Source organism: Neofelis nebulosa, chromosome 4, assembly GCF_028018385.1.
Source record: "Neofelis nebulosa isolate mNeoNeb1 chromosome 4, mNeoNeb1.pri, whole genome shotgun sequence".
Taxonomy (NCBI): domain Eukaryota; kingdom Metazoa; phylum Chordata; class Mammalia; order Carnivora; family Felidae; genus Neofelis; species Neofelis nebulosa.
In genome coordinates, this window is record NC_080785.1 from 56,806,987 (window position 1) to 56,833,950 (window position 26,964).

Sequence of the window (26,964 nt, forward strand, 5' to 3'; positions counted from 1 at the left end):
ATGGAAAGTATCTGATTCTCAGTGGTATTAAAGTAACAATCAAAATTATTACAACATCTTAACAATGATTATTGTATCCAGTAATGACCTGTGTTGAGAGCAGATGTTTCTGTAAAACTTTACATTTGGTACTCACTCTTGGTTAGACTGGGAAGAGCATACAACTGTAATTCAATAAAATAGTATACCTCTTAAGGTGATTCTTTTAATCAAATTAGTTTGATAAAACTGCTAAAATAACTGATTAAACAATCAAGTGACTGACCTAGGAAACCCCAACAGAGTCCTCTCAGTCATCTCTATATCCCAGATTATTCAACCTGACAGGTTGCTGCTTTAAATAGTGTGGATTTCTTGACCTTTACAACATAGGAAATTGTGACATTTATGGTAATCAAGTATATTCTATAGCCGTGATTTAGTGACTTACTTAACATTTGATTTGGAAGGAAATTTAGATAGGCTCTAGCCTGACCCGCGTTTACTGTCAATGAGACAGTGAGGTACAGAAAGCTGAACTGACTTTCCCAAGGTTTCATGACTAGTTAGTAGTAGAGCCAGGGCTAAATTAAAATTCCTAACTTTTAACCTAATTTTCTGTCCACCATTCCTCTCAAGATGATAAGGCCTTAATTTGTATCCTGCCACAGAAATTGGGGTTAAGAGTTTACATGAAAAAAAATAGTGTTTAATATATACGTACCTGATAGGCTTCTACTACCAAATTATTGAGGTTTGCAGCCTTTGATTCTATTTCACCAGCAATGGTGCCAGGCAAGAGGGGTAGAAGGTCCTAGAAAACATACCAATAGCATTTACATGACAGTGGTATATGGTGTTTCAGCAATCAACAAATATTAAACATTTTTATAGTTATTAGTGGAAGTTGAGCCATTACATGAATGAAACAAAATATAAGATACAAGAAAAATGTGAGCAACCAAGTAGGGCAGCCAAAACACATACATCTGAAATGGGAGTGTGTGTATGTGTATATGCATGAGACTGTATGCATGCACAAATTACATGTTGATCTAAAAACCCGATCAAATACAGACCAGCATTTCCCAAATTATTTCTCATGTTCCATGAAACATAGTTATCAAAAGGGTTCTGAGGGCAAGTAAGTTTGGAAAGTTCTTCATATGGTTTCTTCCCTTTAAGTACTCAAAATGCACACTGCAAAGTAAAGGTTCAGAGAAGTCCTGCAATTTGGAAATAATTTAGCAGCATTTGTTGCAGCATTTCCAACATTTTTAAGTCACAAAAGTTTTTCTCATGTAACATATATAAATATTTTGCAGAACTACTATTTTGTGGAGTGACCTATAGGACATGTTGTCCCAGACTGGAGAAAAAATCATTGTCGCAAGTGGAGCCTTCATGGAGTGGGTATTCTTGATGGATGGCATTTAACAATTATGGAGAAAACTCTAGGTATTCCTAGTGAGAAAGTGAGAATTAGTGAAGGCTTAAAGGTTTACTGGTTTAGATGAAGTAAGAAAAGAGAAGAAACCAGTCTGACTGGAGTGAAGGCTGCATATTTATAAGGAATCAGATTATAGAAAGACTTGAAATCCATTTATACACGCATTTTACCATTCACAAATATCATTAAGTTCCTGCCATATGCCAGCCACTACTTGGACATTAACAATTTGTTATCTTAGGTAATAGGGAAAATTTATCACTTATAGATTTTTAAAAGCCAATCATTTAACCTTTATTGTATACCTATTATGTACCACTTTGGAGTTTCCATCCTTAAGGATTTCATAGGTATATAAATGACAACTTCAAAAAACAATGTACACATGAAGTAATAGAGATATGCAGAGACCTGAAGGAGAGGGATACCCAGCAAGTATTTGAGGGCTGCAAAAGTTGTCAGGGATTGTTACCTGGAGGCGGTGACTCATGAGCTGTATCTTAAAGGATGACTAAGAGTGAGCCAAGTAATGAGGGAAAGAGACTTCCAGGCATGGGGGATACATAACAAGAACAAAGGCACAAAGGAAAGAAAGAGCCTGGTGAGTGGGTGAGTGTATGTGCACAGAGGCAAGCAGGAACGAGATGAGCTCATATGCCACATTAAAGACTTGATCCTTTAAATCAGAATGAACCACTGGAATATTTTGCTGTAGGGAGAACTGTGGTCACAATTGTGATTTAATAGATCATTCTGCAGCCAAGTGGAGGATGAATGTGGGACATGGATTAGGAGGCTGTTACAACCCAGATGGAGGTGACTGATAAAAATATGTCTGGGCAGCCAAAGTAGGTGACTCCAAGGGTAGACACAGGCCTCCTCACAGGACTCATCTGGCTTCTGGAGCCTGTTGATTCCTACTTTGCACAGATCCTACTTTGCACAGAATTCAATTAATAATAAACCTGGTTTTATGGTTTTATCAGTCAATGAAAATCTGTTTAAAGGAGTAGGGAGAAACTGCTAAAGCCAATAAGAGCAGCAAGTATTAAGTAATCCGTAGCAAAGCAGGAAGAGGCTAGAGCAGTAACAAGCTACACGATAATTTGAAATTCAACTATTAAACTTAGAGGTTAAGAACACAGGATTTAAGCTGTTAGGAAAGTTTGGGCAAGTATGTAACCTCTCTGAATGTGTTTCCTCAACTTTAAAGTGGGCTTTAAATTAGTAATACTTCCCTCGTTGTTATGAGTATTATATGAATTCATGTTAATAAACTCAGTGCCATACCATAGTAAGAACTCAGTAAGTGGAATCTGTTACTATTGTTAATAAAGTAGTTTGGGCATTTAATTTGGAGTAGAGCCCTACCTCTGTGACTGTTAATAATTGTCACATTCAAAAGGGGTTCCATGGTGTATCAGCTTGGGAAAACAGGGAATTGATTAAAGTTTCACTGTAGATTTCTAAGGGAAGAAGTGGCATGATTAAAGTAGTGCTTTCAGATGATACATAGAAGTGGTCAGTTATTGGGGAAATTGGTGGAGGGAATACCAGCTTTGTGGCTAATGCAAATTGATTCAAGCATTTATTGAAACCGAAGGATATTTAGTTTTTCTGAAGTATTGAAAGAAATAAGTAGGGGTGCCTGGGTGGCTCAGTCAGTTGAGCGTCCGACTTTGGCTCAGGTCATGATCTTGTGGTCCGTGAGTTCGAGCCCCACGTTGGGCTCTGTGCTGCCAGCTCAGAGCCTGGAGCCTGCTTTGGATTCTGTTTCTCCCTCTCTCTCTGCCCTTCCCCCACTCATGCTCTCTCTCAAAAAAACTAAACATTAAATTTTTTTTACAAAAGAAATAAGTAAAGGACAGTGAGAGTGGAAAGAAGAGGCAGAGATAACAAAGGAGATGGAGATCCAGTGAACAGACACGTGCAATGAAAATCAAGGAGTCACATCATGAAAATGAAGAAAAGAGAGTTTTCTGGAAAAAAAGAACCTAAAAGACTGTGAAAAGAATATGACAGCAGGGTCACAGAAGCAATTTTTTGTTGGGGGTGGGTCCCACAATGCTGCCAGAGTGACATGGTTTTGCCAAACATCTGTTCTGTTTGTGGGTCTGATCTGGCCTGAAGGATTGTGGACAAAACCAAGATTCTTCTTCCATAGGAAAGCTCTAACTGGATCAGCCCCTTCAGTGACTCCTCTTGTTCCTTTGTTGGAGGCCTAGACCAAATCTAGGTATGTTGTTACCAGTGAAAACTAAGCTGATGTTCCCCAACCTAATCTATTATAAGAATATGCCCAGGGATTGAATAGAAGAAGAAATCCATACATGAAAGGTGCAGTTGGAATGTGAACCACTTTTTACCTGATAAAAGTCTTCTCCATTAATGTCACAGTACCACACTAAGTATCAGTGCCCACACTTGGTTCTAAGTGTTGTAAACAAAGAATTTATACATAAATGTTTACTTAAGACACTGTGTAGTATACATTAGCTACTACTTTATAAAATTCAGATAGTAAAAAGTATAATAACTCCAGACTCCTTACCTGGGGACCCAAGAAGTATTCTAACTATCAATGCAAACATTTTAGTTTTTATATTTTGGAATTCACGCACCTTATACCAATGAAACTGTTTTCCTTGAACGGCAAAGATGACATTAATGTTGTTGTCTATTAACTTCTCAGAAAGTTGGCCTAGTGAGGGATGTTCCTGAAAAAAGATAATGAAAAAAAGAAGGGATTGAAATTTATTAGCTCAATCCCATACATACCCAAACATCTATTATGAGGAAAACCATATGACTGACATAAAAATATATTGTGTTGGGAAGGATTAAGATTTTATTAGAGACGTTTAAATTAAAAAAAATAAGATCAATATCAACATATTAAGGGTATTTTCTAGATAAAAGCCCTATATAAACCTGTAAGTCAGAAAAATGAAGAAGGTTAAATCAACATTATGCAAAGTGTGTTCAGCACCTCTTTAGATTAACTTTGGTCTCACAGTGTTATCACTAAAAGATAATGTACTATTCAGAAATAGAGACACATTAGTGACAGTCACATTCTGAAATTTAGTAACAAGTGCTGAAATACAAATATATGCATGTATAAACATAAATACATCTATAATTGATATATAACATGATATAGTACAAAAGCAGAAAACCTTGCACTCAAATCCCAGGTTGTCACTTTATGGTACAAATTCTATCTCAAGTCCATCCTCTGTAACATGTCAGTGGTTTCTGCCTTCCATGATTGCAAGCAAGATTAAAAAGATACCAATTGCATGTGATCTATTTAGTTCAGCTTCTTACATATGATAGGTACTCAAAACTAATAGCAGTTATGATTTTTATTTCCAGCAGCTCGTACAAGAGGTATTCAGATCTCTCAGCTTATCAGTACACTTAACCTTTTCGTCATGTGATATATGATAAATCTATTTTACTTTGATAAATAAAACTTGTGCTGAGCTATACTTATTCTTGTGTTAGTGAGAAAGCTGGGGAAGAGTAGGAGAAAGGGTATACAATTTAGTAAATATGAGAAATCTGCCAACTATCGAATGGTATCTAAAGTTATATAGTTAGACATAGTACTTTATTTTTTCTTTATATAAATGGTCTTCCAGAAATTAGAGTGATGATCTCAAATAACAACTTCATAACTAGACAGTTCTCAGAGGGATGATGTCAAACTTCACCTGCAGTGGTCTTCACCTGTTCGTTGGTACTTAGTTGCATTAGCTAAGTTGCAACTAAGGATCATGTGGCTGAACCTAATACATATCATGTGATTCAAGTTCAAATTCCTCTCTAGTTTTTACTCCTCCTTTCACCTTCCAATGCTAATTGTGTTTTCTTTAAGAGGAGATTTTGCTAAACCATCTTGGTTAACATTTCTGTGTTTTGGCAAACTATGTGAACTTAGTAAAAGAATTAATTTGACCAGTTTCTCTTATAGCCTAAGCTGATACCCACATATTAAACTTACATACATAGATATAAGATAACAGCCTTGTTGTTAAAAATACTATCACTAACATGCTATGATCTGAATATTTGTGTCCTCCTCTCCAAATTCATACATTGAAATCCTAACCCCTAAGGTGATAGTGTTAAGAAGTGGGCCTTTGGGAGATGATTGGATCATGAAGGTGGTGGAGTCCTCACGAATGGGATTAGTGCTATTATAAAAGAGGGCCATAGGATGCCTGGGGGACTCAGTCTTTTGGGCATCTGACTCTTGATTTTGGCTCAGGTCATGATCTCATGGTTGTGAGATAGAGCGTGGCACTCGCTTAGGATTCTCTTTGTTCCCCTCTACCCCTCCCCAGCTCACACATGTGCCCTCTCTCTCAAAATAAATAAACTTAAAAAAAAAAAGAAAAAGAAAAAGAAAAAGAGGGTCAGTGGAGACCCTTCCACCATGTGAGGTGGTGAAAACATTACAGCTAGAAGGTGTCATGTATGAACTAGGAAAGGGTCTCTCACCAGATCCCAGAATCTGCCAGTGCCTTGATCTTAGATCCCAACCTTCTAGAACTGTGAGGAATAAATTTTTATTGTTTACAAGTCACCCAGTTTATGGTGTTTTGTTACAGAAGACAGAATGGACTAAGATAATAACCATAACAAATACATCTCATTTCTATATAACCTATTATTGTGGTAAAAAAACAAATCAAATTTACATGAACTTCATTTAAATGTGATATGAAACTAATTTATGAAGAGGTTTAAGAAGTATTACCACATGGATTTGCATCAGAAAAAATTCTTCCCAGAGAAATTCTTAAGAATATAATTGTAAACTAATAGAAAAACAATTCCCAAAATATAAGTTCTGCTAGATAAATTCTTATGCCTTGTTGATACTATGTATACTCTTAAAATACATTTCTGACAATTTCCATAATGCTAGTGAATTAAAGAGAACAAGTCCAGGAAGGAAACAACAAATCTATTTGTATTGGGAATATATTTTTTAATGGTAACAACTACTTTTGAAATAGTTTCACTTTGACAAAAAATAACCAGTTTGCCAAGCATTCCCCCTTAATTTTTGAAACCATTCATATTTTAAGGATAATTTAATCCATATGTTTTTAACCAGTTTATACTTAACTCACATAAAATCAATATTTAAAGAACAGTTCCAAATGTAAGCAGCTTTTGGAGCCTTCTTAATCTTTTTTCCCTTTTCAAAAACAGGAAGTCACATTGACCAAAAGTACACAAAATTTAAATCTAGAAGGTTCTAGCTTGGTCAGAAGCTCATTAAGAGGTCAGTTGGATTTTAAGTTTAAAAGACACATTTTTTTGAACCCTACAAAGAAATCTGTTTTAAAAGAAAATTCCAGCTACTTCGAGGTAGATTTGTTAAAATTACAAATGTTTAACAGATGTTTAAATAAACCACTGTTGACAGGAGAACTGTGGATTAATGGCCGCTTTTGAAGCCCCTTCCCCTTTCCTCCTTGAAGCATATTATCTTTTAAATATTTTATCTTTTCTGTCTTGTATTTCACTAACAGAACACTCCCTCTCAGCCAGCTGTCCAATTCTGGTGACGTCAGTGCTCCTCATCTCTAACTCCCCCTCTGTCCAACCCATTACATATTGTTTCTCTAAACTCTGAAAATAATTAATAGAGATAACAGGCATTTCAGGGGCAAAAGGGAAAAGGGAAAGCAATGTGCCAAGACAGCTGCTAAGTAATTAAGGGCAAAAGGATTCCTTTCACATTTTTCTTCTTCACCAACACCTTCGCTGTGACTTGTGGGAAATAACTTATAAATGTCAGAAGGAAAGAGGAGGTAAGAAAGATTCATTGGGAGCAATTCCAGTTAAAGAGATAGTTGTGTAGAAGTGTATGGGAGAATTTTAATAATGTGCATAAATAGTGACGAAAAAGAGAAGTGTTTAAGACTCTTTTCATAAAACTGAACTTGATGGTAAAAATATTTATAAGCTAATAGAGAATTTGCAGTAGTGAATATCATCATAAGATGAAAAAAGACCAATGTCTTGTTAAACAAAGTACGCAATTATCTGGATTATATTTTTACAGTTCACGTTTTATTTTTTTTTAATTTTTTTTTTTTTAACGTTTATTTATTTTTGAGACAGAGACAGAGCATGAACAGGGGAAGGGCAGAGAGAGAGGGAGACACAGAATCTGAAACAGGCTCCAGGCTCTGAGCGGTCAGCACAGAGCCCGACGCGGGGCTCGAACTCACGGACCGTGAGATCATGACTTGAGCCGAAGTCGGACGCTTAACCGACCGAGCCACCCAGGCGCCCCTACAGTTCACGTTTTAGAAGAAAGAGATAAAATGAAAGTACTCTGATAGCAGAGATTTATTTAGAGATAAAGACTTTAAATTATGTGTTGTCAATCTCCATCTCTGGCAATAGCCTATTTTCCATTTGCATAGTTGCACAGTAGTAATCACATAGACCAGGGTTTCTTATCAGTGGCTCTATTGACATTTTGGGCTATGTATTCCGTGTTGTGGGTGTACTGGTGTCCTGTGTACTGTGGGTATTTAGCAACATCCCTGGCCTCTACCTACTAGATGTCAGTATCTCCTGCCTTCCCCAGTTGTTTGTAACAACCAAAATGTCTCTGGAGATTGACATGTCCTCTGGAGGGCAAAATCACTCCAGTTGAGAACCGTACCAAGAGCAGGGGCTCTGGAAACAGACCACCTGGGCTTTAATTCCTGGTTCTGCATTTACTAGCTATGTGATGCTGGATAACTGTTGTAACTTTTCTGTGATCCAGTTTCCATATCTATGAAACAGGTATGAATATTAGTACCTACCCTTCATAGTTACAGTGGGGATTACGTGAGTTAATATGTATAAAGGCTTTTACTCACCATTCTGTAATTATTAAATTCAGATTAATGGTGAATAGGAACTCATGTCCTGATGTGACACTTCATGGCATTTACTGTAGGCACTACTATATATAAGGCTGTGTGACCACAGACTAATTCCTGATCCCTATAGTGCCCCCATTTTCTTATTTATAAAATGGAGGCACTAGCAATATCTATCTCACTATGATGTTGGGTGATGTTATATAACGTAATGTGACAAGTACCATAGGACTTAATAAAAGATAGCTTTCAAGAAAATACTGCTTAGTAAAAGCCATTTGGAGGACATTACTAAAGGTTAGATAGTGGGCTATGCTTGGATAAGCTATGCTTCATTTGCTTCATTGGTTTTGCCTTTGTACCTGGCCCCTCAAATGTTTGAATTTGTGGCTCCTGGCAAACACACTATCATTGTAATCATGCTATCCCAGTTACTGAAGGAGGGGGATGGACTGATAACTTTTGTAAGCTTTTCAATGAAGAGTGGTAATAAAAATTTTCTGCTTAAATATGATTGAACTGAAACATATAATTTAATTGGAACATTCTATTTCATAAATATTTTCATCACATTTTATGTTTATTGTGCCACTTTTGCAAACCATTATATTTTTCAGAGCTCATTTTCAAAGCCATTATAAAAGCAGTGCCAGACTACTCTAAGCCTAACCCAGGTGTTTCTGTGTGCAGCCTTTGCTTTCAATTTAAAAGAAAAAAAAAAAACTAAATATTGTTTGCAGAGATCATTCTCTGGCTGTTTTTCTTTGAGCATGAGAAACATTCAGATTAGATCTATTCTAAAGTTATTATTGAAGTCATTATTGTTCTTATGGCATTTATAATTTAAAAGTTAAGAGAGCAGTAAGCTGAACAGAGGCATTTTGTTAGTTTTAAAAGTTTTAACACTATTTTAAAAAAACTCAACTGCACATGGACTTAAAACAGGATATAAAATTTTCTAGGTGCATTCTGCCCAGGTGACATTTCCTTTACTTTCCTGATTTTGCATATTCATAAAGCCCAAAGGTGCTAAAAAACTTTAAACTGGTCTTATCTCTTTAATTGATTTTAGAAGTTATAGTTTTAGGTAGTTTTAAACAGAGAGAAAAAAGTAAGAAATAAGGTGAAAAGTATTATTACATGCTTTAATGGAGCCATATTAGAATTACTGTTATTATTATTCCCATAATTACAAATCGGTAATTTCCCTGCGACTAAATAGATACTAATGCTCTTAAAAGGATGGTTTTGGTTTAGACAGTCTCTCCATTTTACTTTAAATAGTTATTGTGCTGTTATGCCTCAGTCTGTGACAAAAGGTAGAAGATTAGGGGTTATTCTAGATTTATTTTTCATTAGAAACAGCATTCAGTATCATGCAAAATCAGGACTATTGTATAAACTTAGGCTTGGAAAGTATATTTTTAGGTGTTCAAAACATTTAGAATAATTATTTTGGGAAGACTTCAGGGTTGAATATGCTTAAAACTATTTTTTAAATGACTCCTAATTTAGGTTTCTTTCAGTGTCACCAAAATTACTCACATTCATTGGTCTTCTGAAAAGCAGTCAGTACTCAGTATGAAGACTATGGTATAGGGGGCAAGCTAGAGATCTGAGAATCAAGTACCCAGAGCAAGATATTTGCCCTCCCTCTCCACTTCATTGTGGATGGGTATATGATGCTTACTCTGTTGGGTTGATTCGGAGATTTAATGAGCTAAGATATGTGGAGGGTCCAGCAGATAGATCATAGAGCTTAGGGTTGGGGGTAATAAATGGAGGCAGTCAGCATAAGCACAGCAATGGATTCTGCTATTAGACAACATAGGTGTGGATCTTGACTGATATTTGTAGTACCTCAGTGACCTTGCATAAATTAACTTGAGGTCTCTAAGTTTCAGCTTCCTTGTTTATAAAATGGGTTGAAGAGATATGAATGAGATAGCATAAACAATATGCTCAACAATGTGCCAGCATAAAATAAGTGCTCAATGAATTAGCATTTTTATTGATATGTGTCTGAGACAAAGAAGATGAGAAGCAGAAAAAGGGAAACATTTAACACTTTCTGAGGTTATTTCTAAGTTACTTCTTAGTCACAGAGCAGCAAAAATAAGTAAAAAGTCTCTTTACTAAAAGATTAATATTGTCTCCTTACATGGAATGCTATATAATAGCATTAATTATAAATGACGCTCTCAGACATTTGAAAATGTCAGAAATAGCCCTGTCAGAAAAATAGGAACACAAATAAATATAATAACTTTAACTTTTGTTAACTCAACAAAGTTATAGATTAAATTAGTCAAACATCTTGTCAGGCTCCCTATCTTCAGCAGCAGCTCTGGAAAAACTGAATATAATTCCAAGTAGTTGAGATACATGGAGGAAAAAAAAAGCCTTCCTAACTGGCTTACTATAAGTGAATAACATGTTAAATAAAGTTACATGAGAAATCACAAGCAGAATATCGACCGTTTTCACCCATAAAGAAGCAAAACTCTTTAGTAATGCCTAATATGCCTTCTGCAGTTCAGCTTCTGTCCTCTAAGATGGTGACCAGTTCAGCAGTGAGTATATCCAATTGGGGCTTTAGGGGAGGGAATGAACTATGAATCCCGAAGCAAGGGGATTCTGAGGAGTTATGTGATAGGAAAGATGAAGAATCCCTGAACCATAATATGATGAGACAAAAAAAGAAAAAAAAAAAAGGCTGGATAGAAAAAGAAACACCAAATCTAAGCTACTAAATACATTTAGGACTATGGTAGGATTTTTGCCAATTTGCATATCTCCATCCAGAACAGACAGTCATAACAACCTTTAAAAATCCACGAATAAGGAAGGGTTCATTGCATGGCTGGTGTGCCTCTTCCAACTTTTGCTCCTCAGCTCCCTTTCACTGTTACTGTAGACCTTGGTGTTATTCTTGGCCACTGCCAAGCATGGGGTGAATACTGTAAGGAAGTCTCTGAGGGAGGCTGAGAATCATCCTGGAGGAGCTGGGTGGAGAAACAGGTTGAGATTCTAGACCCAGTATTAATAACTTTCTTCTATACCATTAATGATTTTTATACTAATACCTACTATTTTAGAAAGAATGCCATATTTTAAACAGCCATTATTACTGGATAAATTATAAAACTATATTACTCAAGTTTTCATTCTGGAATTAGAGAAAAAGCAGTGGAAAATGTAATTTATTCAATAGTATAATATTATTTTCCAATATCCATATACTAATTTTAATAATGTGTAAATAGAAACTATTTTTAATTCTGTCTTCTTTATTCATGTAAGCCAAATTATGTGCTTTATGTCTTTCATAAGTAAGACTGCAACCAGGAAATTAGATCAGAAATTACACCAAGGACTTCACTGCTGTATTTCTTGTACTTTTCCCTTGAGACACTGTGGCAAAGAATACAGATTTTAATTTAAGATTGAACTGGACTGAGCTACTTGAGCCCCACCTCTGCTACTTATTAAAACTTCTTAGCTGTCTGTCCTTAGTCAACTTACTTAAGTACTTCTACCCTCAGTTTTTCTGTTTGTTAAAAAAAAAAAAAAGGCTAATTATGACTACTCTACAGTTGCTGTAAAGATAAATTCAATGCTGTATGCAGTGTTTGCTATAGTGGTTTCAGTTAATAAATACCCCAAACATGGTAGTTGTTGTTATTTTGGAAGTCACATTGACCCTCATGAAATAGCTATGTGTACAAGTAGCAGAACTCTGGCCCATGTTATTTAGTCATATAAAAGGTCTTTTATCAGTTATTTCCTTTTATAAATAAAACAACCAGAGTCTTAGACCAAGAAGCCCAGATACCATTCAACATTGCTGGTGTTGGCCGCAGGAGGTAGAGCCAGTAAGTGAAGTGTTTAATTGCTTATCTAACTTATACCTTTTTAATTTCCTCTATAATGGCCAAATAGGAGAGAGATGGAGATCATTTTAAAATAAGCAGGTAAATCTGCTTAGAGTCAGGTTCAGGGTAGCTTTGGATATAGGAAGGTTCAGAGCAGTAGCACATCTTGCAGATATAAATGCATAGTCGAGGGATCAATCAATATGCTTCAACTTCTTTTGTTTTAGGGCAGTGTCCCTGGAAATGAAGGGAATGAGAATTCTTAGGAAGAAGATCCCTTAAAACAAAGACCTGGGATAAATGAGATAAATATATTCTTCTAAGGTATTAACAAACACACTGCTCCTTGGTTTACTCAATATACATCAGTGACATGTGGAAGTTTCATTCTGTTAAGTAGGTGGAACAAAGTTCAAGAAGGCAAATGCAGTTGATGACAGATTATCCAAATTCCTGATGTCATAAGAGCCCAAACACGGTGCAAAATTCCACCAGAATTATAATTAATTTCCATAAGGTTATATGGCATGGTATATGTCTAAAATTATGAGAGCATTTCTTTGCCTTAAGGAATCTTTCCAAGATGGACAGCAGCACCCTCTAAATATAATTATAAAGACATGAATTCAGTGACTTGGCAAAAATTCAAAAGGATAATGCAATGCAATTTGAGAATAATGTGATTATTATTTTTTCTTTAAAAAAATGCTTCTCCTTGGCTCACAATAGAATAGTTACTCTTGTCTCCTCCTCCACTCCCTGGTAAATAATTAGAACTCTATCTCAGATTTAAAAGGTTAAATAGAAGGAAGGAAAGATAAGAAATGACTAAATTAAAATGGGTGGGTCTACCAAAGTGAAATGTGACTGAATAGAAGAGAATTAGAAAAGGGAAAGACATTATTGGAATAATTCCAAATCCCCAATTTTAAAATTCAAACTCTAGTTACCTTTTAAAATCTTTAAATTTTGAGGCTGCTATCGAGGGCTAAACCAACCAAGGGATGAACTTATTCTATGCAGTAATATTTGCTCCTCTAGATATTTAGTAAGTCTGGTAAGATGCTCCAGATTAACTAAATTTAAACTATTTAAATTTGACTCATGGGAACCACACAAATTTCTACATAACTTATATGCTTCTAATATTGAAATTCCCAAAGTGTGTTTGAGGATGAGGTGCCTTGGAGCACTACGGTACACTTACCAGAGCGCCTTGGAATATCTTTAAATTTCAAGGTGATAATTTGACATCTGTCAGGTAGCCATGAACTACTAGCTGGAGGTAGTTTGTGTTTTTAAGATTACATTTGGCTTTGTTCCTTTAGATGATATCATATCTTTCAAAACTGGGCAGCATGAAAATCAATGTGGAACAGGAAATGAGGGTGGTGATGTCTAGTCTGATTCTGAGGCTTGGCAGATTTCTATTCTTAAGTTCATTACTACGAATGACATAAATATACACACATGTATTTTTTGATGATTCATGTATATTATTTTTAATTGGCTACTATGTTCTTAGGACATAAATAGTTAAGTTTTTTGGATCTAACTACTTAATGAACAGAACTGTCGGATTTTTTTTCCTATAAAACCAGAGGAAAAAAATATGTAGACACTGGGATACCAAGATCTGAATAAGTTGGAAGCTTTGTTCTAACATTGTGTATAAATAAGTTTGCATCAGAAATAAATGATGCTTCATACAGTTGATTTTCCACATGTAGAGTAGCTAATGCTGGGAAAGATGTGGTTCTAGGAGATTGTATTAAGTATATGATTCAGAGCTGAAGCTAATCCTCAGGAAGCAATCCAGTTATCCACTGATTTAAAAAAAGATCCCCTAAATATAGATAAGCTTCAGAGGGAAGGTGTGAGGTCCAGAATATTGAAAGCCAACCTTGTTTTATTCCTTTTTTTCTTAGTCTGTATTTAGTTCTCCCTATTATACTGTGAGGATTCTTCAGGCCAAATTCACTTTTCTTACCAATCCTTAATATTGTTTTTAGATACCCACTATGCAGATCCAGTTGTTTTTAATATAAAGCAAAAAGTGTATACATATATATTATACACACACACACACACACACACATATACACACACACACACACACATACATATACACACATGTTTCCTTTTAATGTTATTTAATTCCATACACAGTAAGCTCCTATATCACTTTCATTTTAGCATATCAGAGACTCAGCTACTAGATGTTGTTAAAGTGTTTTAGTCTTAATATATCAATCAGCATTTACCGATTGCATTATTACATAACTTTTCTCTCATGGTGTATCCTAACTCTGGATCATGCCCATTCAGGTAATTTCTTGGTACAAGAACAGGTGAATTGTCAATTTAAACCTATATCTTGGCCAAAAGAATCATAACTACTAAGAATCTATTGCTGTGTTACCATGCTTGTAGATCTGACGTAGATGTTGTTTTTCAGATGGCAGTTTCCGTCATTTGGCACCACTATGCCTGCCAATTTGCTATCAAGAGCAAGATGAGATGTCTGATCTGTCATCACCAGCAGCAATCTTTTAGCTTCTTTTCGCCATCCAATATGACTCTTAAAATAAACATGTAATTAGATCTTGTACCATACCATAGATCTGTACTGTGGTCTCGATCTCAAGAAATGTAAAGTTGGGAATTTAACAAACATTAAGTCAGGCTAGAACGATGTGTGTAAATACAATGCTGTTTCCTAAATAGCACTAACTTTTATTTGTATACCCTCTATTTTACCATAGCCATTTGACTGCACATCTCACAGCTAGAGATTTCTGGCACTCCCCCAGAGGAAGAACAAGCCAGGGCTACAAAGTGCAGAGCACCAACACAATGTAAGTAGGAAAACAGGCTATTTCGGGCTCTTTGGAAAGTGGTAAGTGAAAAAGAGTAGCCCTTTTGGAAAGGATTTTCCAAGTGTGTAAGTTATTCTTTCCCTTTTATATTTTCCTATTTATTCCCTATTATTCCCTCTCCCAATTTAGCCCCTCTGTCCTGAACACATACCAAAATGAATAACACTGGTGACAAGTAAGAGTCAGAAGAATGTATTCTTCTATATTATGTTCTGACTCTATACACCAAAGAGGAAAAAAAATATTAAATTCTTGGGGAATTTTGTATCTGAGCAAAATGATATGAAACTTCTTACCTCACAGACAGCTGCCTGAAGCATGGCATCAAAACCTCCTTCAGGTGTATCTATATTTCCGGAGATCTTTTGTCTGTGAACTGCTTTTTCAAACTCAGTAATGTTCTCTGTCAAAGATAGTACATGGATGTATCCATGGGGAGGCATACAGTCTAAATTGTAGTCGCTGTGTAAAAAAAGAAGAAATGCAAATTCTATTTTGCTATGCTTCATTCAAAGATCCAAAATACTACTCACAGTAAAATTGTGTGGTTTGGTGTAAAAAAAGAACATAGAATAATTTTTTTGCCAAGGAACTTTTATTAGAGAAAAGCAGTACTTTATAAAATCACAGAAAAGTCCAATACTGTTGGATGTTTCTTTGCAAGTAGGAAATAGGAATATAATGGTTTGGTATCCAAAAACTAAAGACTAAACGTGTTCAATATAGGACACCTACAGAGCTTTTGTTATGCTAATATGCATGGCTGGTTTTTAAGAGGAGATAAGAATTTGCAGTGCTTTCCTATCATATTTGACCATGGAATAGTTGAAAAACACTTTTTGGGAAATGTGTTTTTAGGAACTTAGTGAAAACATTATACCATTGTTTGATATTTAAAATATTATGCTAGTTTTTAAAGTGATAATTGGGGTGAAAGTATCAATGAATCATGAAAGTTTATTAAAATTGTTTTGAGAATCCCATGATGTCCCCCAAAGTGCGAACAATTTCTCAGGCACATGCACGTTCAGGAGAAGGTGCACACAGCTCCATGAGGAGATGCATCCATTACAACAGTTAGCAGAGTTGTTTGGGCAGATTAGAGTGTACACTCTAAAGTGATCTGGGCAGATTATGGAAATAGGAAAGATGTTAAAATGAAATGTTATATTAACAAAGAACTGAACACATTTCTCTCTCAGCACTCGACAGGATAATTAGGATACTGTGTGAGAAACTTTTATTTTTAAGGTTAGTTCTTGTTTCATAGTGGAGCATATGCTATTTAGAATCAGAGTTTCAAAATGATAAGAAAAGAGTCTCTTTCAGCAGAGCTTTCTTTGAAGTCACATCTTAAACAACAAAATTACAAACCTAGTCACAACACAGTAAAGGAAAGACAGTGGCAGTACTGGCAATATAAGCACTTTAAATTTGACCAACCTTCATTTAACAAATTTGGAGCAATCAAAAAGGACAAAAACAGAATTCTCAAACAGGTATTGCTATACATAGTAGCCTGAATATTGGGGTTTTGTCTAAAATTACTAATATTATTTGTAGGGGTTTTTTTTTGTGATAAAACTGAATCATATTTGAAAAAACATAAAACAAGAAGTCCCAAGTTATAAGCTCATAAGTTTTCGGATAAAAACATACTTCCTCTCCAAATATTTTCATGTCTCACTTAATAAAACAAATATAAAATTTAGTAAGTCATTTATATAAAAACAAATAGATTTTCTAAGAAAAAAATTAATTTGGCATTGTGAAATTCACATCAACCTCTAGATACCTGCATTGATTATGAATCCTTTCTGGGTGGATGCTAATGTATGGTGAAACTGTTTTATCAACATATGAGCCAAATCCAAGGCGGAAGTCACGGGAGAAATATGACATTTTTCTAGATAAATCATTTCCAACGGAATTTAATTTTTCAATATTATTATGCATTGATGCTGAGACATCAACCAGGTAATAAAGATCCACAGGGTATTTCTTCAGAGGATGAATTTTCAGCATAAAATTAGCTTCCGCTTCTAGTTCAAAGAAACACAAACGTCATATAATATTCATTTTAAACACTTCAGGATAAGCTCTCAATGAATCAGTTATATTTTATATACAGAACAACTACCACAAATTTGTACATAATGAATGAAGTTAGGAACATCCTGGAATAATTTTAAAACAGTTTGAAAACCTCATCAACTTATTTGTTTCTAGCTTCTACAATGGATTTGTCACAATTCTGTAGTGCAGAGATAAAAACATATGGGCCAGTATAAATGCAATAGGAAATATATTGCCACATGAACCTGTGTTTCCCTTAGTATCTAGGAAAGCATAGCACAGTATAGCAAGTAGCATTCTATCTCAAGAGTTAGGTGGCTGTATTGGTTTGAAAGTGGCTTTTGGTTTGAGGAAAACTAGAAAGGCATCTTAAGAAAAGTTACCTCTCACTGTATGCAGATGCAAATTTATCCCTTTGGGTTAAGGCATATTTACATATGAGATGTGAAAACTCTAGTACTTAGCAGTATGTTAACCTATTCAAAATAAGTAGTATGTCATTATGAATTAGATAATGTGATTCTTCCCGACAGTTAATCGTGAGAAGGAATGAGACAGTGATCTAAAGAATGGTACCCAGCAGTGCCCCACTGGGCACCTGGGCAATGTAGGGAACACAATTTGTCTAATGCATAGTGGATACTTGATAAACATATGTTGAGGAGGGATCATGGAGGCCAAGGAACTAGATGAGAGGAGAGGGTCACCATGAGGAGAAATGTGGGAGCTTCCCAACAACTGTCTGCAGTGCAATTTTATTTAATTCTCTAACCATTATCATTTGCTACAAGGACCTGTATCATTGTATATAAGGATATAGTACTCTATGGAGTTGGTAGTTCTGTAATTATTTTTAACTTATTTTTATTTATTATTTACTTATTTTATTTGAGTATAGTTGACACACAATGTTACATTAGTTTTAGGTGTACAACTTAGTGATTTGTCAAGTTTTTATGTTATGCTGTGTAGCTACCATCTGTACTGTTACATTGTTATTACAGTATTGACTGTATTCCTTATGCTGTGCCTTTTATTCCCATGACTTATTCATCCCATAATTGGAAGCCTGTAAGTATATGGTAAAAAGTCGTCAATTTAAATACAGGTAATTTGTGAATTTACATTTTTAAACAATAAAGTAAGTGCTTTGTAAGTCATTAAGTATCAGTGGAGAATAATTTGAGCAGAAAATTTTTTTTAATAAACACCAATTTGTAAATACAATAGGTAGCCTGATCTACCTATCAAAAGAATCCTCTAATTTATCAAATCATATTTTCAGAAGTAGCAATAATTTCTTGCAAATTATTTTATAAGTCAGATGTTTTCAAGTCAGTTACAGAATGTATTCAAAATAATAAGGTTTTTCTGGCATGTAATAATAATGATGGGAGAAATTACTCATTACTAATTTGCCTGCATATGCTGGAAATCCCTTTACTGTAACACTCTTATTTTGGGTCCAAGCTTTTGGGAGGAGAATTTGGCATGTGAAGGCCACCCATCCCACTCCCTCACTCCTTCCCTTTAGGAGCTGGGCTGCCTCCAAAGAGCGTATATTCAGCTCTGCTTTCCCAGTGTCTAGCGAGAATGCCTGTCCCTGTGGAAATGTCTTGCTCTTTGGATGGAGAGGATCAATTCAGGAGAATGTCAGAAATCTAGACAGAGCCAAGTTGATAAGAAATAGAAATGGAACATAATTGGGGAGTGTGGTTCATGTGGTTTAATGTGTGGATCAGCTTCTTCCTTTTTTTTTTTTTATTTTTTACCAGTTGTGTAATTGTTTTGTAACTGTTGACTTGGGTATAAGCTGAAGACCTTAGGCACTGACCACATGGTATTTTCATCTTGGTGATCATTACAGTTTATTGTGTCTCTGTCTAAAGATGAAAGTCTGTGTGTTTTCATGGAGTTATTGAATAATGCCCTAGATATTTAGTGTATTGTGCAGGTTGTTATAAAGTTGGTTCGTTATCTTAGCCAACAGAATCTGCAAAGGCATAGTTCCTTAGGGGACTAAGATATCAGGGGAGGTCCAACCAAATGTTAGCCATACAAGAGCTCTCAGCATACAGTAGCTGCTCTTAGCCTTGCAAGCAAATCGTGGTCTCACTGGCCTCAGAGAAGATGGCTGTATAGAAGCCTTGCCAAATGGTCAGGGCTGGAGGGTTTAGGCTGCTCTAGCTTGATTTTGAAGTATATAGACCTCAGCTTGGGCTGAGGCCTCAGTAAGACAAGTTTCTAATAAAGGGGAAAAGAGACTCTTCCCACGCACAGGCTTTTTAGTCATTGCTGGAGAAAACAAACATTACCCCTTTTAAACTGCAAGGCATTTGAGGTTCCTGTAAGGTTCTAGTTGTCAGCTCAAGTAGGCAGCCCTAGATAGACTAATCCCAAACTCCACTTTGCTTGTTAAGGAGGAGACTGAAGGGGCCAGGCTTGGATTATTGTTTTTCCCATGAGCTTGAGATATTTCCATATATGCTTTCTAGCTGGGTTTTGGCTTCATTTATATAGGAGGAAGAAACATTCTCTTGGAGGTAGTACAAATACCTTTTCATGGGGACATGAATACTGTGTCCCCATATAAAATCTCCACTCAGTTCATACTGGGGTGCCACCAACACAGGGCTCAAAAGACAGATGACATTAGAAATTTTGAATATAATGGATGAGAAAGAAACACATGTAAAAATAAGATTTGGTATCTGTGATCATCATTGCTTTGAGGTTATCAATGTAGGCAGTAATGTCATAAATGCCACTCTGAGAGAGGTGGGTTCTTTTAGTGGCTAAGAGCTACTAAGTAACATAATCTACATAAAATATTTACTGCAGTATTTGGTACAATGTAAATATATATATATATATATATATATATATATATACACATACACACACACACATTAGTAATTATCATTATTACTATTACTAAATTATCAGCCTCATTAGGGTAAAAACTATTCATTTATCTCTGAAGCCTCTGGATTTGGTACATGCATAGGCACTCATAGATGTGTTTAACTAAACTACACTGAAGCACATTTTGATACAGCATTTCAAAAGGTCCACATATTTACCTTCCTGAGATGCTAATATCTATGACTTCTTTCCCACAGAGGAAAGAATATCATCTGGCCCCAAATGTTTATGCTACTACTTATATTATTTCCAAGAAAGTTTCATTCTTATACCTTTTGAGATTCTAAAAGCTCAGATCCTTTCTTCTGTCAATTAACTTCAAAGGGAAGAAGTGAGTCTGTGACATAGAATAAGAAATAGGCCTTGGGGGAAAGCTGAGACCTACTTAGAGCTATTGTCAGTACTGGTGTTAATAGCTCAAAGAATGAAAAATAGTGAGAATGAGTTTTAAATCACTCAAATAATGGTGTTAACATCTCGGAAGATTTGGCTGAAACAACCATGATGGGACATTAAGAAAAGATAACTAAAAACGTTCTACATTAAGATGAAATTGAAAAACTATAAGAAAATGTGGAAAACTAGCAGGAAGAAAGAAGAGCCAATTTCTTGTACTTGGGTGGGGGAAGAAGGCCCCAGAATGAGATGGGTTTGAAACATCAAGACTCCAGCACGTTTCTGAATTTCTGTGGGGGATAAAATAAGGGATTGTGCCAAGGGGTAGAGGGGAAAAGAATGAATGGCTTTTATATTTTTTATGGTTAATTTTTTTTTAATTTAAGAAGAATACCTGAAAAATCTTATATTTTAAATTAAGCTACACTAAATTAAAGGGATTTTTTTTACAATACAAAAATAAATTAATGTTGAAACATTTTCTTAAGTTAGTGAGGTATAGATTATACTTATCCTTATCATATACATTATGTTACTTCTGAAGTAGAATTAGAGGATTTCTTTCTCTCTCCTACCTTCCTAAAGATTTCATTTCAGTGTTCTTAGGGAACATCAAGTAGGATCAGTAGCTTCTGTTACTATTTTTCCATAAGATTGATAGGTAAAAATAAGAAAAAAAGTATAGTTTAAGAAGTAAAAAGTAAAAGAAAGTGTCACTTTTAAATTTTTAAAATTTTAAAGATTCAATAATATATATTACATATATTAAATATACAATAGAATCCTAACATTGTTTAAAAATTTAGTTAGTATATGATATAATAGAAGTATTCATGAAAAAAATTTTAGATTCTTAATAGATGCTACATTGAACATAATGAATTTTATAAGATAAGAATAAGTGATTATAAATAAATCAAATCAATATCAATATTAGGGGATAAATTCATTTTACACTTAGGTATGCATTATATGTGTCATGGTAGAGAGGACTTTCATATCATGAGGAGTGATGTTTCTATATATCTGGAGTTGGTAAAGAGTAGCTTTATATGTTATGCTTCAAAGCTGGCATGTCAGGGTGCATGGGTGGCTCAGTCAGTTAAGCATCCAGCTCTTGATTTTGGCTCAGGTCATGATCCCAGAGACATGGGATTGAGCCCTGAGTTGGGTCTGCGCTGACAGCACAGAGCCTGCTTGGGATTCTCTTTCCCACTCCCTCTGCTTCTCCCCTGAGCTCTCTCCCAAAATAAATAAATGAACTTAAAACAAAACAAAACAAAACAACTGGTGCCATGTGCATTTATTTTAAAGGTTATTTCTGCACTTTCAGCACAGAGCCCAATGTGGGACTCAATCTCATGAACTGTGAGATCATGACCTAAGCTGAAATCAAGAGTCTGATGTTTAACTGACTAAAGCACCCAGGTGCCCCATCATATGCATTTTTTAGATGAACTTATTAAATGTAATTTAATAACTACTTGTTGTATATGTATATTATAATACAGAGTTCTGTCATAGCTATGTTGGAAAGATGGCTTACACCCATTAGACAATTACACTAATTTGCATACAGAAATCCAAATAGTAGTGGGAAACTAAACAGAATCAAGCCCCATAGTGATTGACATAGACATTAAGCATGTCTCTTTTCACTCTTCTACTCCCCATACTGCCTTCAGTGACCTTAGTTAAGAACTCACGTTGAGGTCTCCCACATCTTTATCCAACCTGTACCTCCTGCTGAACTTCAGCTTCAAATACAGTAAGTCACTACCTCAAATTAAGATGTCTCAGTTTGAACTCAGTACCAACCTTCCACAGAAGGCAGCCATACCTCTCACCTTGTTACTTAAGCCACAGCTCCAGTGTCTCCTTGCTCATCAATCACCAACCCCTGGGCATGCTAATGAGAGACATTATCTCTCATGCCTGTCCATTTTTCTCCTGCCTCATCACCATTACTATCATTGTTTATCTATAGCACTGAAACTGTTACCCACCTTCTGAACTGTTAATTTTTAGTCTCAGGAAGAATCAACCACCATTATATATACAAAAAGGAACAAACTAAATTTAAATTCATTTAAATGTATATATTTAAGTGTAACACAATAATAGAAAAAAAATTCACCTTATAATTTTCAAATCCCGAGTATTTAAAACAGAGAAAGACATTTTGAGAGGATATAGTCATATTTATTTGAGGCAAATAATATATGATAAGCTTCATGTATAAGCTACTGAAAATTAATGTTCAGTTAGAAAAACAGGAAAATGTGTATGAAAGGCGAATCACACACACACAAAAAGAACTAAAGATGGTTAAAATAAGCTTAGGAAAAATGTTGCAGCTTTTTAATTCTAGGATAAAGGGAAAAGAAAACAGCTAACAGACGAGTTACATGTAAAAATTTAAGAGATTAAAAAGAATGAAAAGGCAAGGTTGACTCTGAAAGCCTTAACTGGACATCCATTTTTCTTATAAATAACCTGATAATATACATTGGGAACCTAAATAAATTTAGGTAAATCTATTTATAAGAATTTATCCTATATGAATATTCTATTTTATACAAAGATACATGCATAATGAGTATCACTGAAGATTTGCTTTAAAAACCTTCATTCAAATTGGATTGGGATTGTCTTATTTATTGATTCATTTGGATTTGTTACATTTATAGAGTATGTTTATAGAAAACTGCCATTGCTGTAATATTGTCTTCCTTTTTTTTTTAATTTAAATTTTAGTTAACTTACAGGGCAATATTAGTTTGAGAAGTAGAATGCAGTGCACCCAGTGCTCATCACAAGTGCCCTCCTTAGTAGCCATCACCCATCTAGCCCATCTCCCAGCCACTTCCCTCCATGAAACCACAGTTTGTTCTCTATCATTAGGAGTCTCTTGTGGTTTGTTTCCCTCTATTCTCTCTGCCCCCCATATGTTCATCTGTTTGTTTCTTAAATTCCACATAGGATGAAATCATATGGAATTTGTCCTTCTTGATTGACTTATTTCGTTTAGCGTAACACATTCTAGCTCTATCCACATCCTTGCAAATGGGAAGATTTTATTCTTTTTGATGGCTGAGTAATATTCCTCCCTCTCTCTCCCTCTCTCTCTCTATATATATATTTACCACCACATCTTCTTTATCCATTCATCAGTCAATAGACATTTGGGTTTTCTCCATAGTTTGGTTATTGTTGATAATGTTGCTATAAACATTGGGGTTTGAGTACTGCTTCAAATCTATATTTTTGTATTTTTTGGGTAAATACCTAATAGTGCAATTGCTAGACTGTAAGGTTGTTCTATATGTGGTTTTTTGAGGAACCTCCATACTGCTCTCCAGAGTGGCTGTACCACTTTGCATTCCTACCAACAGTGTAAGAGGGTTCCCCTTTCTCCACATCCTCACCAACACCTGTTGTTTCTTGTGTTGTTAATTTTAGCCTTTCTGAAAGGTGTAGATAGTATCTCATTGTGATTTTGATTTGTATTTCTCTGATGATGAGTGATGTTAAGCATCTTTTCATGTATCTGTTGGCCATTTCTTTGGAAAAGTGTCTATTCATGTCTTTTGCACAGTTCTTAACTGGATTATTTGTTTTTTGGGTGTTGAGTTTGTTAAGTTCTTTATAGATTTTGGATGCGAACCCTTTTTCAGACATATCATTTGCAAATATCTTCTCCCGTTCAATAGGCTTCCTTTTAGTTTTGTTCACTGTTTCCTTCGCTGTGCAGAATTTTTTTTTCTTGCTGAAGTCCCAATAGTTCATGTTTGCTTTTGTTTCCCTTGCCTTCAGCAACATGTCTAATAAGAAGTAGCTCTGGCTGATGTCAAAGTGGTTGCTGGCTGTGTTCTCCTATAAGATTTTGATGGCTTCTTGTCTCACATTTAAGTCTTTCATCGATTTAATTTTTGAGTATGGTGTAAGAAAGTGATCCAATTTCATTCTTCTGCATGTTGCCCTCTAGTTTTGCCAACACCATTTGTTGAAGAGACTCTTTTTTCCATTGGATATTCTTTCCTGCTTTGTTGAAGATGAGTTGACCATGTAGTTGTGGGTCCACTTCTGGGTTTTCTTCTTTGCTCCATTGATCTATGTATCTGTTTTTGTGCCAGTACTATACTGTTTTGATGACTATTACTTTGTATTATAGCTTGAAATCTGGAATAGTGATGCCTCCAGTTTTGTTTTTCTTTTTTAGGATTGCTTTGGTTATTCAGGGTCTTTTGTGGTTCCATACAAATTTTAGGATTGTTTGTTCTAGCTCTGTGAAAAATGCTGCTAGTATTTTGATAGTGATTGTATTTAATGTATAGACTGATTTGAGTAGTACAGACATTTTAACAATGTTTGTTCTTCCAATCCATGAGCATGAAATGCTTTCCATTTCTTTATGTACTCTTCAATTTCTTTCATAAGTGTTCTTATAGTTTTCAGAGTACAAATCTTTTATCTTTTTAGCTAGGTTTATTTCTGGGTATCTTATTGTTTTTGGTACATTTGCAAATGGGATCTATTCCTTGATTTCTTTTTCTGCTGCTTCTTTATTGGTGTATAGAAATGCAACAGGTTTCTGCATGTTGATTTTATATCCTGCAGCTTTGCTCAATTCATGTATTAGTTCTAGCAAATTTTTGGTTTCAGGTTTTCTACATAGAGTTATCATGTCATCTGCAAATAGTGAAAGTTTGACTTTTCCCTGGTGGATTTGGATACTTTTATTTCTTTTTGTTGTCTGATTGCAAAGGCTACAACTTCCAGTACTGTATTAAATAGTAGTGGTGAGAGTGGACATCCCTGTCTTGTTCCTGACCATAGGGGAAAGGATCTGTTTTTCCCATTGTGGATGATATTAGCTGTGGGTCTTTAGTATATGGCCTTTATGATGTTGAGGTATGTTTCATCTATCCCTACTTTGTTTAGGGTTTATATCAAGAACACTTACTATATTTTGTCAAATACTTTTTCTGCATCTATTGACAGGATCATATGGTTCTTATCCTTTCTTTTATTAATGTGATGTATCACCTTGACTGATTTGTGAATATTGAACTAGTCCTGCAGCCCAGGAATAAATCCCTCTTGATCATGGTGAATAATTTTTTTAATGTACTGTTGAATTCAATTTGCTAGTATCTTGTTGAGAATTTTTGCATCCTTATTCATTTTGGCCTGTAAGTCTCCTTTTTAGTGGAGTCTTTGTCTGGTTTTGGAATCAAGGTAATGGTGGCTTCATAGAATGGGTTTGGAGGTTTCCTTTCTATTTCTATCTTTTGAAACATGAGAAGAATAGGTATTAACTCTTCTTTAAAAGTCTGGTAGAATTCCCTTGGGAAGCCATTTGGCCCTGGACTCTTGTTTGTTGAGAGATTTTTTTATTACTGAATCATTCTCATTTTTTAGTTATGGTTCTGTTCAAGTTTTTCTATTTCTTCCAGTTTTCATTTTTGGTAGTTTGTGAGTATTTGGGAATTTGTCCATTTCTTCTACATTTTCCAGTTTGTTGGCATATAATTTTTCAAAGTATTCTAATTGTATTTCTGTGGTGTTGGTTGTGATCTCTCCTCTTTCATTTGTGATTTTATCTATTTGGGTTCTTTCTCTTTCATTTTGATAAGTCTTTCCAGGGCCTTATTAATTTTGTTTATTTTTTCAAAGAACCAGCTCTTAGTTTCATTGATCTGTTTTGGTTTTTTTTTTCCTTCTATATCATTTATTTCTGCTCTGATCTTTATTATTCCCCTTCCTCTGCTGGCTTTCGACTTTATTTGATAGTTTTTTGTTTTTATTTTTGTCTGTTTTTCTAGTTTTACATAGCCTAAGGTTAGGCTATGTATTTGGGACATTTCTGGAAAATTTTGGTTTCAGGTTTTCTACATAGAGTATCATGTCATCTGAATTGCAATATACTTCCCTCTTAGGACTGCCTTTGCTGCATTCCAAAGGGTTTAGACTGTCGTATTTTCATTTTCATTGGCTTCCATGTATTTTTTTTTTATTTCTTCTTTAATTTCCTGGTTAACCCATTCATTCTTTAGTAGATGTTCTTTAACCTCATATATTTGAGGGCTTTCCAAATTTTTCTGGTGGTCGACTTCAAATTTTATAGTGCTGTGATCTGAAAACATGCATGGTATGATCTCTGTCTTTTTGTACTTGTTGAGGGTTGATTTACGACACAGTGTGCGATCTATTCTGGAGAATGTTCCATGTGCACTCAAGAAGAATGTGTATTCTGCTTTAGATGAAATGTTCTGAATATATTTGTTAAGCCCATTCGTTAAGTCCAGTGTGTTATTCAAAGCCATTGCTTCCTTGTTGATTTTCTACTTCAATGTTCTATCCATTGCTGTGAGTGGGGTGTTAAAGTCCCACACTATTATTGGATTATTATCAGTGTGTTTATGTTTGTTATTAATTGGTTTATATATTTGGTTTCCTTCAAGTTGGGGGCATAA

The 26,964-nt window shown here is 35.1% G+C and overlaps 1 protein-coding gene across 1 annotated transcript in view; it reads right to left on the minus strand.

The window, feature by feature from the left end:
• ITGB8 (integrin subunit beta 8) overlaps nt 1-26,964 on the minus strand; it is an 84,292-nt gene that overhangs the window by 20,670 nt on the left and 36,658 nt on the right. The window contains exons 4-8 of the mRNA XM_058724867.1: nt 16,884-17,130; nt 15,385-15,550; nt 14,632-14,790; nt 4,051-4,146; nt 704-793 (exon numbers count right to left, since the gene is read on the minus strand). Coding sequence (XP_058580850.1) covers nt 704-793; nt 4,051-4,146; nt 14,632-14,790; nt 15,385-15,550; nt 16,884-17,130 — 758 coding nt within the window. The remainder of the gene's footprint in view (nt 1-703; nt 794-4,050; nt 4,147-14,631; nt 14,791-15,384; nt 15,551-16,883; nt 17,131-26,964) is intronic.